Here is a 17,208-nt window from a genome sequence, read left to right on the forward strand (position 1 = left end):
TTCTCAAATGTTGAATTTTGCTGTAGAAAATGCTTTTTGTGATTTTATGCAGTATAAGCATAAGTTGGTATATAACTTGAATAAAAAGGAATGGAAGGAACTACAGGCATTAGCGAATAATGAACATCTTATTATTAAACCACCTGATAAAGGTGGTAAGATCGTGGTGATGAATGATTCTCAATATTATAAAATGTGTATGACACATCTGGATGATACCAATACTTATGTTAAGAGTAATATTAAGGCTATGAACGATTTTGACACCCTTATATCTAAGGGAGTGAGGTTAAAATATTTTTCACAAAATGACAAAGATAAAAAGTTTAATACTGATGACAGTGAGTTGGCTTTATTTTACTGTCTTCCAAAAATTCATAAAAGTGGGATTGACCCACCTGGTAGGCCTATTGTATCTGCTCAAAAATTTTTTTTATCTAATATTGGGAAATTTTTGCATGAATATTTATTCCCTTATGTAATAAAGTTACCTAGTTATATTAGGGATAGTTTTGATTTTTTGGAAAAATTATCTAAAATACAATGGAGTGCAGATATATTTTTTATAAGTGTTGATGTTGTTAGTTTGTATACTAAACATACAGTGTCAGTTTGGACTACAAGCAGTACAATATTTTTTGGGTGATAGTCTAGTAACGTATTATATTATTGATATATTGGAAATTTGTCTGAATAACAATTTTTTTATGTTTAATGAACAAATATACAGACAAATCAAGGGCACTGCCATGGGGGCATCTTTTGCCCCCATGTATGCCAACCTGATAATGGGTTTGTATGAGTTAGAAAGGTTATACCATATAGATTTTTTTTTAAATTATGTAGTTAGTTATTTTCGTTTTATAGATGATCTTGTTTTTATTTGTAAAGGTGGGATATCTTATGTTCAGTTTATAGAAGCTATGCAACATAATAGATTTGGACTTTCCTTTGATGGCATACAGGTGGGCAAAGATACAACTTTTTTAGACATACATCTGATTTTGGAGGACAGCAATACTTTACGTACGTCTGTGCATAGAAAATTTGCTGATAGTAATCAGTATTTGATGGGGACTAGCTGTCATCTAGTTCATACTTTGGCCTCTTTGCCCTATGGGGAATGTATGAGACGAACTTAGTGTGACTAGTGAGATGTTTAGATTGAGTGGCTATAGCAAAGATAGTATTCAAACAGCTATAGATAAGGTTATTAATGTCTCTACATATAGTGTTTTCAGTGATGTTTTAATAGATACCGTTAAACACTACTGGAATTTTTTGTTTAGATCAATGGACCTAAAAAATTTATTGTCTAGGTCTTTAGGCATTTCATTTCGTAGAGGTAGGAATTTAAAAGATATCTTGGTACAAAATAAATTTAAATATCCCACTGAGACACTGCAGTATAGGACCATGCAGAGACTAGGAACTTTACCCTGTGGTCATTGCAATGTTTGTCATTATATTGTTCCAACTTTTAAGTATATAAATGGCCATGTATTTGAGGCTAAAAATACATATAGCTGTAACACTGAAGGTATTATTTATGCGTTGAAATGTTGTAAAGGAGCATCCAACAATTTTGCTTTAACATGATCAAGCAGAGTTTGCTCTTTGAGCCAAGCATGACTTCTTAACACAGACCCAGTTACAGCAGACCTGCAGGAGGCCTCCAAAGAATCAAAACCACATTGCAAGTATGCTTTCCAACTTGTTCAGCTGAATGCAATAAATCCTGTAAATCTTTATTTTTCACACAGTCAGAAATTAACATCATTTTCTGTTTGAGCAGTCCCATAATATGCATATGAAATTGACAGTTTAAAGCCCTGATTGCCAAGGTTGCAGAAGTGTAAACCTTCTTATCCCATCTATCCAGCGCCCTGGAATCTCTATCAGAAGGGGTAGGATTTTTAGCAGTAGAGGCCTTAATGCCCTTGGGACCCTGAGAAATGGTTTCAGGATCAGCAATAGGATTGTTGAAAAGGAATTTGTGAGAGTCAGGAACCCTGTAGTATCTGTCTCGCTTACAAGGAGCCGGAGGCAGAGAATCAGGAGCCATACTAGATTCTGAAAAAACATCAACAATGTCAAAAACAGGAGGTATAGCCAAAGGCCTATGCTGAGGAAGAAAAAGAAAATCACAAAGTCTCTTTTTAGATTCAGAGAAATCCTGACTTTCCCAGTGGAAATGTTCCCTTAAGGTATGTCAAGTTTCCCCAAAAGAAAAATCCTTAGGGGGAGAAGCAGAAGGAATGGAATTGTCTGCATCAGAGTCCACATAAGTAGGTATAGACAACTTCTGTTCATTAGAAGAACAAGAAGAAATAGAATCCTATTCAGAAGATTCATAATCAAGGTCTTGCCTAGGCCTCTTAGAAGGAGTGGGTTGGCAACCCCTGATCAGAGTAATTAAATCTTCAGCCATTTTGATCATTTGTTTTTTAGGCATAGGGGCCTGCACATGTGGCCCAGGCGTCGTTTTTTAGACATAGACTTAGATTTTGGCCTTAGTTTTGAAGATGGTGTCGGTCTAATATAGAAATCTGTAGGCCTGAAAACACCCTCAGAAGCCGGTGCCTGCACAGCGGCTCTGGACCCATCTAAGGTAGAGACACAGGCGGGTTCCATAACTGAAGCATCTTGCTGCATACCAGACTCTGAATGGGTCTCAGTAGAGGCCTGCGAATCAGATGTAGCAGGTATCAGGGGCTGCGAAAGTGCCTCACTAAGTACCGGCGAACTAGCGATTGGCTTAGGAGAAGCATCGTCATCAGTTTTGGACCTCAATAGTCTGTCTCTGTCTTTTTCTTTGCGTTGTTTAGGTATTCCAGTAGTCGGATTGCTAAAAGACGGCATTTCTGGATAATTAAATTGTGAGCCAAAATATTTAGAAGCAAAAATATACAGACGTTTAATAGTGCGTTGATTAAATTTAGCACAAAACCGACAGCAAGGTACACTGTGGTCAGGGCTTAGGCAAGGAATACAGTACAAATGAAAATCCTTATGAGGTATTTGCTTCCCACAAGTAATGCAATTATTAACTTTGACTGACATCGATAAGGAGCAAGAAAAAGTTTCCCCAATGGGGTACTTAGCTTTTAGTTGAAGACTTTGGTTCTGAAACTCAAACGAAAATTTCAGGAGTCTGCCGACTGGCACTTGTGAACTGCTTTTGCTTCGGGCACCGTGTGGCAAGAAAGACTAATGTAATGGCGTCGGCTGCATGTTTTATACCCCTGATGACCTGACATCATGGAAGAAGGGACAGCAACCAACGCAGGACCCAAGACTTTGTTAATCAGGCCGACTGAGGGCAACCTGCCAGCAGATAACCCAAATGTAATGACTGCAACAGTGAAACACGAAGAACATTACAATACGAATGAAAATCTTTATGAGGTATTTGCTTTCCACAAGAAATACAATTATTGACTTTTACTGACATCAGTTTAGAGCAAGAAAAAGTTTCCCCAATGGGGTAATTTGCTTTAGTTGAAGACTTTGGTTCTGAAACTCTAAAACAAAAATTTCAGGAGTCTGCCGACCGACACTTGCGAACTGCTTCTGCTTCGGGCACCGCACAGCAAGAAAGACTAATGTAATGGCGTCAGCTGCATGCTTTATACCCCTACCTGATGTCATGGACTTTCAGGCCGACTGAGGGCTACTGCAAGCAGATAACCCAAATGTGATGACTGCAACAGTGAAACACGAACATCATCATCCCGAAGGGCATAATGGCCACATATAACTGGCACTAACCTTTTGATGTTGAGGCCCCAGGTTCTAGTGTCCATCAGTACCCAGAAGGTCTACACTAAGGCCAATAGCAGAGAAGAGAACAGCACTGATGGAAAGATCAGAACTGATAATGCAGTAAGATGCTATGGGTGAATGACTGGCTCTGCTGTTTGGTGCTATGGGTGAATAATTGGCTATGACATAACTGCTGCCAAAATGAAGACTGGTGAGAAAGCAACAAATGTGAGAGGGTCTATGACCTTCCCTTGCCATTCCGAAAACTGAGGAAGAAGAGAGGATGCCCATGTCTTTCGAAGCCTTGACATGTGTCCTCATTTTCTCCCAGCCCAAATTAACAGCAAGAGGGGAACTACTGCAGATGGACCTTGAACAGCACGCAGAGAGGATTAGGAGTGTTTGGACCTTAAATATCTGGTATCTTTCTGCAGAAAAGCTACTAGTTAAGGAGTCATTTTTCTTGTGAGGGAGGGTTTACATCTCAGGGACTTGTAAATAAGAAATCATTAAAAGCTAAACCCACCCAAAACACCGTCTCTAGTCTTGAGAGAGAAGTATGACAGACACACAGAATGTGCCAGGTAGTGCACAGCACAAAGCCTGTTAGCGCTCAACTAACTGCTTCCTATATGCCAAGGTTAAATTCTCTCGGCCTCCATTTACCTACTTTGCAACTCTGAGCAAATCACTTAGACAGCAACTAGGAAAATTGGGGTAGGCTCCTTAACAGTCTCCTAGAACCCATGCCAAATAACTACCTATAAACCTTAGACCTTCAGTACAGGTCATGTTTGGAAGAAAATGGAATGGACAGATGTATCTCCAGCTTACTCACATTCATCAAGCAACACCCCACCCGGCCTGCATCTTAGGAACCAAATAGGAATCACTGTACAGTAAGGTGACATTCCTTTTCTATGTAAGGTTCTGGACAAAACTCCATGCATATGTCACACTGCATGTTTAAATGTTCCATCCTCAATGAAAAGACATACAGGACCTTTGCCCTAGGAGAAATTTTGTATGCATGCTTCAGGTACTTCCTTAACCCTTAGACCTCTTCTTCATCTATGTGAAAAAGGCAATGGGTAGCAAAGCAAGAAAACAGAATCCAAGTAAAAAAATGCTCCAAGACAATTCTAGGCCATTGGAAGATACGATGACACAATCAACACAAGGCTGATAAACTTCTCAGGATGTTAAAACATGACAAGATAAAATGGTTTTCTCATATACTTCCTCAAAAGAGGTAAGATTTGACCAGATTTGTGCTCAAACAGGAAAAAGCAAGAACAATGCATCATCGCTCTCCTGAAGAACAATTCAGTGAGCCTGGCACATTCTCACAGTCAGATGATGTGGAAATCAAGGTCAGGAGAGACTAGAAGGGGTTCAGAATTACAAGAGCAGGGAGAGAAGTTTGAGACAAGGAAAACCATAAAACTGCATAGTGATCACTACTTTACAGTTGTACAGTTACAGTGAATGAACTGGATCATATAAACTTTGTAGTTTACACATGCTAAAATGACTCCGTTCTGCAATTTTGATTGGGTGGTCAAATTTTAAAAGTGGTTTAAAATTGGCACAGCATTGAGATGGGTAAAATGGCACCACAGATGAGCCATGTAGTGATCACTACTAACATATAACGGAACTACTTAAAACAAAATGCATTTACTAACTAGGAATATCCATCGTGATTTACCCTTTAAAAGTTCCACTGACTATCAGCACACATTGCTATATTTAGCTCTGTAATCAAGCAGAGACCTTCATGCCACTGACTGCATATGTACAAGTTATTGTATGAACTGATCCATACAGGTGGACTGAACAAATTCATCTAATGTCACTGTTCTAAGTAGATGATCTAATACAAACTTACAAATAAAATTAAATACTCAGTAGCTGGAAAGGCAAGTTGCATGCACTATGTAATAAAGTGCAGGTGTAGTATTTACTGATGGCCATTATGAACTTTATAGGTTCACAGGTGTGTACTAGGCTAATACCCCTGGAGCCTTTACAAGCCTAGTCCATAGGATTACCCTGGCATCGTGCCACCCGACCTTCGCTCCAAGTGCCTCTATTGAGTAGAACCACTGGAGTGACCCCAGGGTGAATTTTCAATTTCCCTTCCACTCATCAAGCTTTCTCTTGAAGAGGGCCAGTGAGGTGCTTTGTTTGACATATATGGGAAGTTTGTTCCGGAGCATGGGCAGTCTCTGAGTTATGAACTTGTCCCTCCTGAATGTTCTGTTGATTGAGGTAATGAGGATGAGGTCTCTGGAGCGTGTGGTGCGGTGGGATTGGGATTTCTTTAGATGTAGCATTTCTAACAGAGCTGGGTCAGACATGGATTTTTAAGTCGAGCAGAGATTGCCTCGAAGTAGGCAATATGATACAGATAATAGTTGGGAGATTTTTTGAGTCTGTCCATATAGGATAAGTGTTTTAAGGCCTAGGACCCTCTTTGTGAGGTACTTTTGCAGCCTCTCCAGTTGTTGGAGGCATTTAGTGAGGTACATGCCAAATGGGGCATTGTACTCGATGACTGGCCTAATGAGGGAAGAGTAGAGGGAGACAAGGACGTCTTTCTTCCTGGATGCAAAACCCTTAGCAATGAGATGTACCACACAGAAGGGCTTTCTGACACAGTGGCAATGTGGTGGTCAAAAGAGTGGTTGCTATCAACCTGTGTTCCCAGATCTCCCATAACTCCTTCTGTGTTCAGTGGACTACCATTGATGTGGTAATTCACGGGAACCAGTTTTTTCCACAAAGGGGATTACACATTTTCTGGCATTGAACTTAACGCCATGGTTCTGACACCAGTCGTTGGTCTCAGTGAGTCCTTTCTGTAGGATGTCAACATCACTTGGGGAGTTAATAATAGCTCCCAACTTGCAATCATCTGTGAACTTTGTCAGCCAGAGACCCTGTGCGTTAGCCTGAACTTCAAAGAAGTAGATACCAAACAGGAGAGGACCCAGGACCGAACCGTGTGAGACTCTACTCATGACAGGTCGGCAGTCTTGACTTGGAGTCAGCTACTTTCACACTGTGGGTTCTGTGAGCCAGTTTGCAACCCACCTAGTGATATAAGGGTTGATGCCTAGCTTAGGGAGTTTTTTTAGGATTCCTGAGTAGGGAATGGTATCAAAGGCATTGGGCCAGATCAAGGTAGGCTGCACGAACCACCTTGCTTTCATCCACAGCTCTGGTGACCGACTTAAAAAAGTCGACCAGGTTGAGCAGGCATGATCTACCCTTCACAAAAACAAACTGTGCAGGATCCAGAGTATGGAGATTCCCTATATCCTTGTTTATTAAGTCCATGATGATGCGTTCCATAGCGTTGCATATCAGACTTGTCAGGCTAATGGCGCGATAGTTGCCAGGGTCCGTAGTCACTCCTCCTTTGTGGAGAGGGATGACTATAGCAGTGCACCATTCGGTAGGGACAAAGCCTGAGGTGAGGCAGTGATTGAACAGGGCACACAAGTATGGTGCCAGTTCACTCTGTAGCTCATGTAGAACACAGCCAGGGATATTGTCAGGCCCCATAGAAGCTGTATTCTTGGCCTTAGACAGTGCTGTTTTAACCTATGCAGCAGTAATACTGGGTGCCTGGCAATCTACTAGTATTGTGATTCGTCCTTTGGTGGGGGACAGAGGGGTAAAGTTGGCACTGAAACTGTCGGCCAGTATATTGGCAATATCTATCTGTTGGCTCGATACAGGAGGTACCATTGTGCAGTAGCTTAAAGCAAATCTGGGTATTGCAGTGGAGATTATGTACATAACTATAGAAGGCCTTGTGGTTGTCTTTACTATCTGCTATAATCCTGTTTTCATAGCTAGCTTTAGAGGATTTGATGAGGGATCTCAGCTTTTTGTTGAGACTGATAAGAGAGTTTTTCCAGTCTTGGGACTTCACCTTATTCCGCATCAGTTTCCTCCTTCTGTTGTAGACTGTATTTATGGCACGGGATCACCAGATTGGCTTCCTTTTTTTATTAGGGAGGACAGCGTCTTGGTTCTATTGGGTATGGCGAGATCCATGCATTTGTGTACGTGTTCGTACAGTGCACTGGTTATGATTTGGCTGTCATGCAACTATTCTCCATTTGCATGGGTGCTGTGAAGTTATTCACCTGTTTTTACGAACCCAAAGTTAGCTTTGGGGAAGTTTTTCATTGTGGTTACCTTTGCGGGGGGGGGGGGGGTTGTGGCTTTCCAAGGTGATTAGTTTGTGCTCGTATCTAACCAGCGAGAACTTGACTATTAGCGTAGAGCAATGGTCGCCCATGTTACTAATGACCAGGTCAATGATGTTGCTACCTCTAGTGGGAGTACGAACGAGTTGGTCCAGGGGATTGGAATTAATGAATTCTAGGAAATGTTGGGCAATTGTATTGGTACAGGAGTAGTTTTCCCAGTTAATGGAGGGGTAGTTGAAGGTCGCCCAGTATGAGAGTGTTAGGTTGGGCCCTAACATTCTCCAGAATGCTTCAGAACGTGGACTCTTGGGACATGGTTGGAGACCTGTAGCAAGCGATGACCTGAATCGCTGTCTTACCCAATGTTAGCTGCACCTGAAGTATCTCTGACACGTTATGCTGGGCTACCAGTGTGCACATCCTTTGAATATGGAAACAACACTGCCTTTGGAGCTTCGGTCCAAGTTCTGAGGCTGAAACATAAGGAATGAGTTATAACCTGGTAGTGCAGGGGTGCTTTCTGCTGCCTTGAACCAGGTCTCTGTTACAGCACAAATGTCGATATTCTCCATTTTAAGGAGTGCTTTGAGCGAGTGTATTTTGAGATTTAGACTTCTAGCGTTGAGCAGCGTGACCCTCAGATTGCATCTGTTTGTAGCGGTTACCATGGTAATTTGGTCTTTGGAACACCCCCTAAAAAAGGCACTATAGGGGTGGCAAGTGCCTTGGCCAGTATCCGGAAGCCCAGGGGTCACAGATGCAAGCCATCACTGGCAAAGCATCAAGGTCTGTCAATCATGTCATCCCAGGCAGACAGATACTGGATCCCCTTACAATGACACCAGAAACTCAGCCAATTGTTGAAATCATTTTCTGCTTGTACTGTGGTATCACTCTGGGTGATGGTAGGAGGCTGCTCAGGGCTAGGGTCATACCCACCTGGGCTACATAATACAAGAGCTCCTCCATGTCTCTTTTCATGTGGTCCAGGGAGGTACGTCTCAGATCATTCACACCCACATATACAATAACAGTTATATTTGTACCTGTTGAGGGACTTGAGTATGTGCATTATGTGGCAGATCCTGGCACCTGACAGGCAGCTGACTGTTACTGTCTCCTTATTCAATCTAGTGAGTGGGACATCAGTGAACCTCACTATCGAGTCACCTATGACTAATGTGTTGGGCATACTGTTTTGCCTTAGGGGCTTTGGTTGAATGGCACACTGTTTAGGAGAGTTGTGTCTTGTGATTAGTGTTATGTTGTGGTGGTCGAGTGCGTTTCTGCCATGGAAGTCTCTGCTGTTTGGGTTGATTTTTATTGAGAGCCTCCACAAAGGTGGGTGTGTGTTTGTGTTTTTATGTGAAGGCAGCACTGGTGTGTGTTCTGGAGGGGTGTGTGTTCCACGTGGTGTGGTGCCAGTGTTGACCTTCTCTTGGCCAGCCATTCCGGTCTTGGCTGGAGAGTGCATGACTTCTTGTTGCCTATGTTGTAAAAATGATAAGCCTGAATGTTGTTTCGGTTCTAGGCTGTATATTTAACCAATCACGGTGCTACTTTTAGCAATGATGCAGAACCAGTTATAATACTGTGCAAATGCACCTAGAAGGTGCACCTGGAAAGAATTACTGGAATGGAGGTGTTCAGTGCCCAAGGAACAGACTGCAAGTATCCCAATACTACTAAGGAAATGTGAGAAACAAGTAAATCATATTAAAAAGAAGGCAATTAACCATATATTACATCACAATCGCAAACAAGTCAATAATTAAAAAAAACATAAGTGACATGAAAATAAAAAAAACGACAATTAAAAGAAAGTACTCCTCCGAAATAGCAATGAAAGATGGAAAAGTACTCAATAATTAAGCAAGTCAATAAGAGAACACAAACAATATTGACGGGGATAATGAATTTTGAAGTAAAAATGAACAGAATAAAATCTTTGAAAAAGGAGGAACCTGCTAATCAGTACGTTGCACTCAAATGCACATTTTTGAGCTAGCTGAGCTGTGATTCCTGAATTAACAGCGGAGTCTCATGCTGCAAGAGGTTACATGCAACTCAGCACTCCCTGCCCTTCAATTCCACATCTCCCATGCACAGTTTAACACCTTAGTCTTGGAGTCCCCATCAGTTCTCTACATTTGATGGCAAGGTCAACTTATTCAAACAGGGTTGGGAGGCATTGTGGACAGGGAAAACAGACTCTCAGTCACTACATGTATGGAAACAGCTGTCTGGTGTTTACTCCCTAGCTTTAGATAAGCTGGTTGATGTATTACAGCTGGTCTTTCAATGGGTAATCCAAAGGAACTGAAGTCTCCTGTCCTGTGATGTGCTCCTCTACTGCCCAACCCACCATGTATTAGTAGCAAGCATCCCATCTGACAGCTTTCAGTCACCACCAGAAGCCATGAGAGCACGCATACCCCTCCATGCATCCCTTCACATCAACATAAAAAAAAACAGGCAGTGTTTCTATTCATCATCACCCCTCAAGCAGGCAAGCAAGCACTGCTGGTTACTTGGAATGCCATCAGGGATTCATCACTGTAACCCAAAGAGTTGCACTGGCAGCTCTCAATTAAAGAAAGGATTTTACTGAATACCTGACAGGCCCTCCTACAAAAATAATACACTAAGGGTCTATAATCTCAAATAGCAGAGATGCAAATAAAGTTTTACCACTGTCACCATACTGCAGAGACTTTGCATGTAGAACTGCAGAACAGTGAAAAAATATTTGATCAGTGCATTACACATAAAAAAATCCATTTAAAAAGTGCAATGAAAGAAAACAAATTACAGAAAAACTGTATCAAGCAAACAAACCTTGATCCATAGTTTATCTAATTTGGGATCATTGTATACATCACTGTCCATGCCATCATGATCTTGCAGGAAGTTTGTCTCTAGGTGTTTTGGGTCCTTCTTTCCATCCATTTCATACCTGGCTAAAATCACTGCAAGAGACAAAATGAATATATAAAGAACCTTAAGTATGTTACAAAGTCATCAAAAGAAAACCCAGAAATAACTAATGAGAGAATTCGGAGACAGCTGCAGCTCACCAAAGGAGAGGTACCCTACAAGCTGTTCTGCTGGTGCGCAACTCAGAAAAGGAATCTCCCCCCATTACCAATGGTAAACAGTGTACTTCAGTATGCACATGAGAAATACATTATCTAGGCCTATGGCAGTAGCATCAGACACCATTTTGCCTAAGTGCAGCAATGTCCACACATTCCCTGCTGCACAGTGAACAGGTTCAATGTCTATGCAATACATACCACTCACACATACTGCCATGTTTCCTTCAATCATCTTACTATACAGACATTTATTTTACATTTGTTGACTGGGAGATCCCAACTAGATATGTGTCCATTTTTAGCGGAGGCCCGAGGAGAAAAACTCCACAGATCAAGAACAAACTACTATGAAATTTCTACATAGCAAGCAAGCATTCACAGGAAAACACATGATTTAACAAGATTCCACAGTTTTTAAGTTACAAAGTACAATATTCATTGGAACTCACAAGTTTTAACAAAATTCCATAATTTAAGTTACAGTAGAGTAAAGCAGTACTTAGACTGTACTAGTTTCCAGTAATAACACTGACTGAGAAAAATCCTCTGGGGGAAGAGGCTGAAAGAATGGATTCCTCTGCATCAGAATCCTCATAAGTGGAGAGGGTTGCATGTCTTCATATTCGGATCCATCAGAGCCATCTGACTCTTGTTCAGACAAAACTACTGGGGACAGATCTCTTTTCCTTTTTGAGATGGGGAGCTTGGCTTCCCCTGAGCAGCATGATTAGGTCTTCCGCCATTTTAAGCATTTGAGACTGCCAAGGTAGCAGGCACCTGAGAGTGGGTAGTCCGTTTCTTCGGTGTGGTTCGAACCCTGGGCCCAAGGAACTTGGTTGTTTTTGAAAGAATGGTAGTCGCGAAAGAAGATGTCTGTTTGTGTAGAGATTCGATGGTGCGAAGGACTTCCGTGGAAGCCGGTGCCTGTTCAGTGGCTCCCGACCCATCCAAGGTAGAAACGACCACAGGATCCTTACACAAAGAGTTTTGTGGCATACCAGACTCCGAAAGGGTCTTGGTAGCAGCCTGCGAATCAACTGAAGCAGGCATCAGGGGCAGAGAAAGCGCCTCACTGAGTACCAGAAAACTGACGACTAGCTTAACGGAAGCGTCGTCGGAAGGTATGGACCTGTGTGGTCTGTCTCTGTCTTTATCTTTACGTTTTTTTTAGAAGACCTACTGTCGGATGGCTTACAGAAGCCATATTGGAATTAGAGGACTGTAAACGAAAACATATGGCTACAATAAGGGCCCAACGATGGATAGTTCTGGCATTGAACAAAGCACAGAAGTGACAACGGGGGACGTCATGGTCTGGGCCTAGACAAGTGACGTAGTAAGAGTGGAAGTCTTGGTGTGGAATTTGCTTTCCATAGGCGAGACAATTAACTTTTTCTGACACTGGTTGGTGCAAGAAAAAAAGGATCCCCAATGGGATACTTAGCTTTATAAGACTTTAACTTCAATTTGGAAACAAAAACTCAGGTAGCGGCAGAAAGGCACTCATGCAAACTGTTTCTGCTTCGAGCTCCAATGCAAGAAAGTGATGTAATGGTGTTGGCTGCCTTACTTTATACTACTGACGACCTGACATCAGTCCTCCAAGTGACAGCACCCGACGACCTGACATCAGTCCTTCAAGTGACAGCACCCAACACAGAAATACTAAGTCTCTGGTATTCGGGCCGGCCAAGGGCTACCCTGGCAGGGATAACCCAAATGTGAGGACGGCAACACTGAAATATGAAGAATATCAATCACTTCCTTTGTTTATAAGTTGCACAACACAGAATGATTTCCTCGCCATCTGTATGTGTCCCCAAGTCCCCTACTACTGGATCACCTCTAAAGGGTGCATTGTTAATAGGATATTTACCAGGGATGGATGACTTCCCAAAGGACACTATCATGCATTTCCTGGCATTTAGTTGTTTGCCTGTGTTAGCCCCTCCTAGAACATTTGCATCAGTGTGAAATTCAATGACAGCTCCTAATTTGAAATCATCTGCAAATTTAGTCAGCCAGAGACCACTGACATTGGCCTTGACTTCTGAGTAGTAATTCCAGAGGCCATGACCGGTCATGTTTCATGCTATTTATTAGGCACCCTGGGATACTGTCTGGGCCCACTGATGCAGTATTCTTGGTCTTAGAGAGAGCATTAAGGACCTGTTCCCTAGTGACCGTAGGGGGAGTTATATTTGAATAAATTTCCTGAGGGAAGGTTGAGGGGGAGCAAGGAGTAAAGTTAGAGCTGAATTCATCAGCCAGGAGGTTTGCTACATCTTCTAGCTCAGTATAGGTGGCTCCATTTACAATGAGCTCTGCACACAGAGTGAAAAAATGAATTTTCTGCAGGGGAGCAATGCCCCTGATATGAAAGCCTCCACCCCACCCCCTGAACATGTTTATACCAACTCCACAGTTGCACTAATTTGAAGAATTAACATCTTAAATCAATGCCTTTTCACTTATTACATCTCTACAGCATGGAAAACACTCACTGTAATATTGTTACACAAGGACTGCCTATCAATGAACCTTAGTAACTTCAGACTCAGTTTCACTAGCTTCATATGGAAAGCTATGAAACACATTTAAGAGCTCATTAATCTGTAAATTAAAAATGTTTTAGCCCTGGATCTGCAACAATTTGACTTTGTCAAATTAAAGTATTGCCTCTTTACAGCTATTTTAACAGCACTGTGGAACAGACTCCCTCTCCACGTAAAGCAGAGTACCTCATTAACCCTTTTTAAGCGCAACCTGGATAACTGGATGGGGAACAGACAATACACCCCTGGGATTCCATCGGTGTTCCTGCTGGACAGTGGCATAGGGTGCTGAATTGTTGGAACATGGGCTAAATTCTTGGCTAGACTTGTAAGGGTCTCAGGGCCAATAGCCTAGTAACTTCCTATGTTGATATCACCAAAGCATGAGATCATGGCTACACAGCACATACTACTTATCTGGATCTGGTTAAGCCTCCAACACCATTCCGCATATAGGTATTATTGACAGGCTCATAAATTTGAATTTAAATCCTTATGTTGTGCTGTAGATAGTTAAATGGATATCTGTCAGAGCTCATATGTTTGCAGTTTCAGAAGTCACTACTGAAAGCAAGTTACCAGTAGTATAACCACAGCGCTTAGTGTTGGGCCCCTCTCCTATCTGACATCTATTTCTCTAATCTTCAATCCAACACTGGCTTATAGTTATCCAAGTTTGGAGACAACTGTATTTTACTCAATACTCAGTCTCAATTGTTCCAACATGTGTAGCGGTAACGTTGTTGCCTCACAGCAAGAGGTTCTCTTGTTTGATTCTCGGCTGGAGTGCCTTCTGTGTGGAATCTGCATGTCCTCCCCGCAGTAGAGTGGCGCTCGAAAGGCATGTGTGAATGGGCGTCGGGCTGGCAACTCGGCATCATAAAAATCTACTGCCAATCATTAGCGGACCGAAGTACACACACACTATATATGTGTGTGTGTATACTGATCATGTCTGAATAACTAAATGTGTCTGTAATTTTTCTTTGTGGAGCTTTTTTCCCTGGGCTTCTGCTGAAAAAGGGCCTTTTCGGCTCAGTCAGACACCCCCGGTTAACAAATGTAAAATAAAAATAATATATATATATATATATATATATATATATATATATATATATATATATATACTCTCTTCATGGTATTTCTTTATCTTTTGGCTACATCTCCACAGTAGTTCAGCAAGACTTCTATCGGGATCCTCTCATGTCCAAAGGCATCTTCTATACACCCAAAGAGGTCTTAATTCCCTGTTTTTCACATTTTACCCGACTGTATTGAATATAATGTATTCTTTGCCATGTATTTGCCTAAACAGATCACTCAACTAGGGAGACTTCAGAAGACCATAACTAAAAAAATCATCATCAATGGCCTTATCAGGCAGACTTCTCTCTGTACTCAATTATATACTTTTAACATGGCAATCTGTCTAGCCTTACAAGCCCTGAATAATCCAATCTATTTGTCTTCTTATCACTTTTCAGAAAAAAAGTTATGTACTTGCCATAACATTCCATCTGAGTAGTTCCACTTAATTTTTCTTCAATTTGTGGGTATTCGGATCCATATCGGACCTGAGCCGGCAACTTCACAAGCATCTGCTCAGAGCTCCAAGCTTCTCCCCCTTACCCATAATACACCCCCCTTACCCATAATACACCACCATCTACTAAGTTCCCTCAGATTGAGTTTGCTGCAAACCAAACTAACCAGAAACTCAAACTAGAAAGAAACCATAACATGATCATAACATGAGAAGGTTCGGGGGAAGGAGGGTGGGGTGGTTGAAGAAAAATGAAGTAGAACTACTCAGATGGAATGTTATGGTGAGTACATAACTTCTTTATCTGAAGTAGTTTACTTCATTTTATCTTCAACCTGTGGGACAGAGTCCCCAGCTACTCACACCCCTGGGAGGCCCTCATTAAAGGATATTCCGGAGCACTGCAGAGCCAAGAGATGCTCTCCCTCTAGAGCTTAAAACCAACATATGAGAAATGAAGGTATGCAACTTGGTGCAAGTCGATGCCAGACAAATGTCATCCAATGAAACCCTAGACCAGAAAGCAGCAGACATCGCCATAGATCTGGTAGAGTGAGCTTTAATCGGACCAGGTGGAGAAAATCCTTTGTATTTGCAAATCTGCAAAATACAGAGTAATCCATCTGGCTAAAGAAACTTTGGAGATGGCCCTACCCAAAAAGGGCTTAGAAAAGGAGACAAACAACTGGTCAGACTTACGAAAGGGCCTTGTTCTGTGCAAATAAAAATGCAGTTGTCTATGAACATCTAGTAAATGCAGTTTATATTCACCTTTGTTTTGAAAATTTGGGAAGAAAACAGGCAGATTAATTGTTTGGTTAATGTTTGATTCAGATGCCACTTTTGGTAAGAAAGAAGGATTCATGCAGAGAGAAACCCTATCGTTATGGAAGATCAAATAAGGGGGCACAGCAGACAAGGCCTGAAGCTCAGAAACCCTCCTAGCTGAGATGATAGCCACTAGGAAGGCTGTCTTCCAGGATAGAAACTTTAAATCCAGGGAAGCTGCAGGTTCAAAGGGGGGGAGCAACCAAGGCCTGAAGAATCAAAGTAAGGTCCCAAGGAGGAAAGTACAGTTGTGTACACTTACCATAAATGTAGATGTTAGAGTGTATTCACTGCTGCAGTCATCACATTTGGGTTATCTGCTTGCAGTAGCCCTCAGTCGGCCTGATTAACAAAGTCTTGGGTCCTGCGTCGGTTGCTGTCTCTTCTTCCATGATGTCAGGTCGTCAGGGGTATAAAACATGCAGCCGACGCAATTACATCAGTTTTTCTTGCCATAGATGACAGGTGCCCCCCTAATGGGACACAATTAAATCTATAAATATACAAGATTACACCTCCAAAAAACAAGCAAATACACCAAAAAGCTTTAAGCATAGTAAAGGAGAGAAGAGGTATTGCCAAAAGAAGTCAAGGGGCCGGAAGAAGGGTAACCAGGACTGCAACAGTAAATACACTTGAACATCTACATACAGTAAGTGTACACAACTGTACTATGTTATTTGTGTTTCACTGTTGCAGTCATCACATTTGGGTAGATTCCCAAAGCTAAAGATGGAAGGAGGAATTTAGACAGCATTAGGACCAGATATAAGGCCCTGCAAGACTGCAGTGGCAAAGCCAGCTCTGGATTTAGAGAAAATTGGCAAATGGTAATGCTTGGTGAAAGTATGTACAGAACTCCAGGTAGCAGCTTCTAGGATGTCCCTGGTAGGCATGCCTCTGAGAAAGGCTGTGGAGGTAGATGCAGCCCTGGTTGAATGAGGTCTGATCCTCTGTGGGATAGGTTTCCCATGGTGCTTATAGCAGAAATGAATGCAATGGCCTATCCATTTAGAAATGGTTTGCTTTGAAATAGCCTTTCCCTCTGTCCCTGAAGCAAATGCCACCAGCAGTTGTTTAGATTTCCTTTGAGGTTTAGTCCTGTCCAAGTAGAATCTAAGTTGTCTGTGCACATCTAAGGAGTGCAGAATCCATTCCCCTTTGTTATGTGGATTAGGAAAGAAGGTTGG

General features: G+C 41.9%; 1 protein-coding gene across 1 annotated transcript in view; it reads right to left on the reverse strand.

The window, feature by feature from the left end:
- The window catches only part of LRPAP1 (LDL receptor related protein associated protein 1), an 807,807-nt gene that overhangs the window by 499,583 nt on the left and 291,016 nt on the right, over positions 1-17,208 (reverse strand). Inside the window, exon 3 of the mRNA XM_044071944.1 lies at positions 10,833-10,963. Within this exon, the coding sequence (XP_043927879.1) occupies positions 10,833-10,963 (131 nt within the window). The remainder of the gene's footprint in view (positions 1-10,832; positions 10,964-17,208) is intronic.

The sequence above is a fragment of the Protopterus annectens genome, chromosome 5.part0 (assembly GCF_019279795.1).
Source record: "Protopterus annectens isolate FY-2018-M chromosome 5.part0, PAN1.0, whole genome shotgun sequence".
NCBI lineage: Eukaryota > Metazoa > Chordata > Ceratodontiformes > Protopteridae > Protopterus > Protopterus annectens.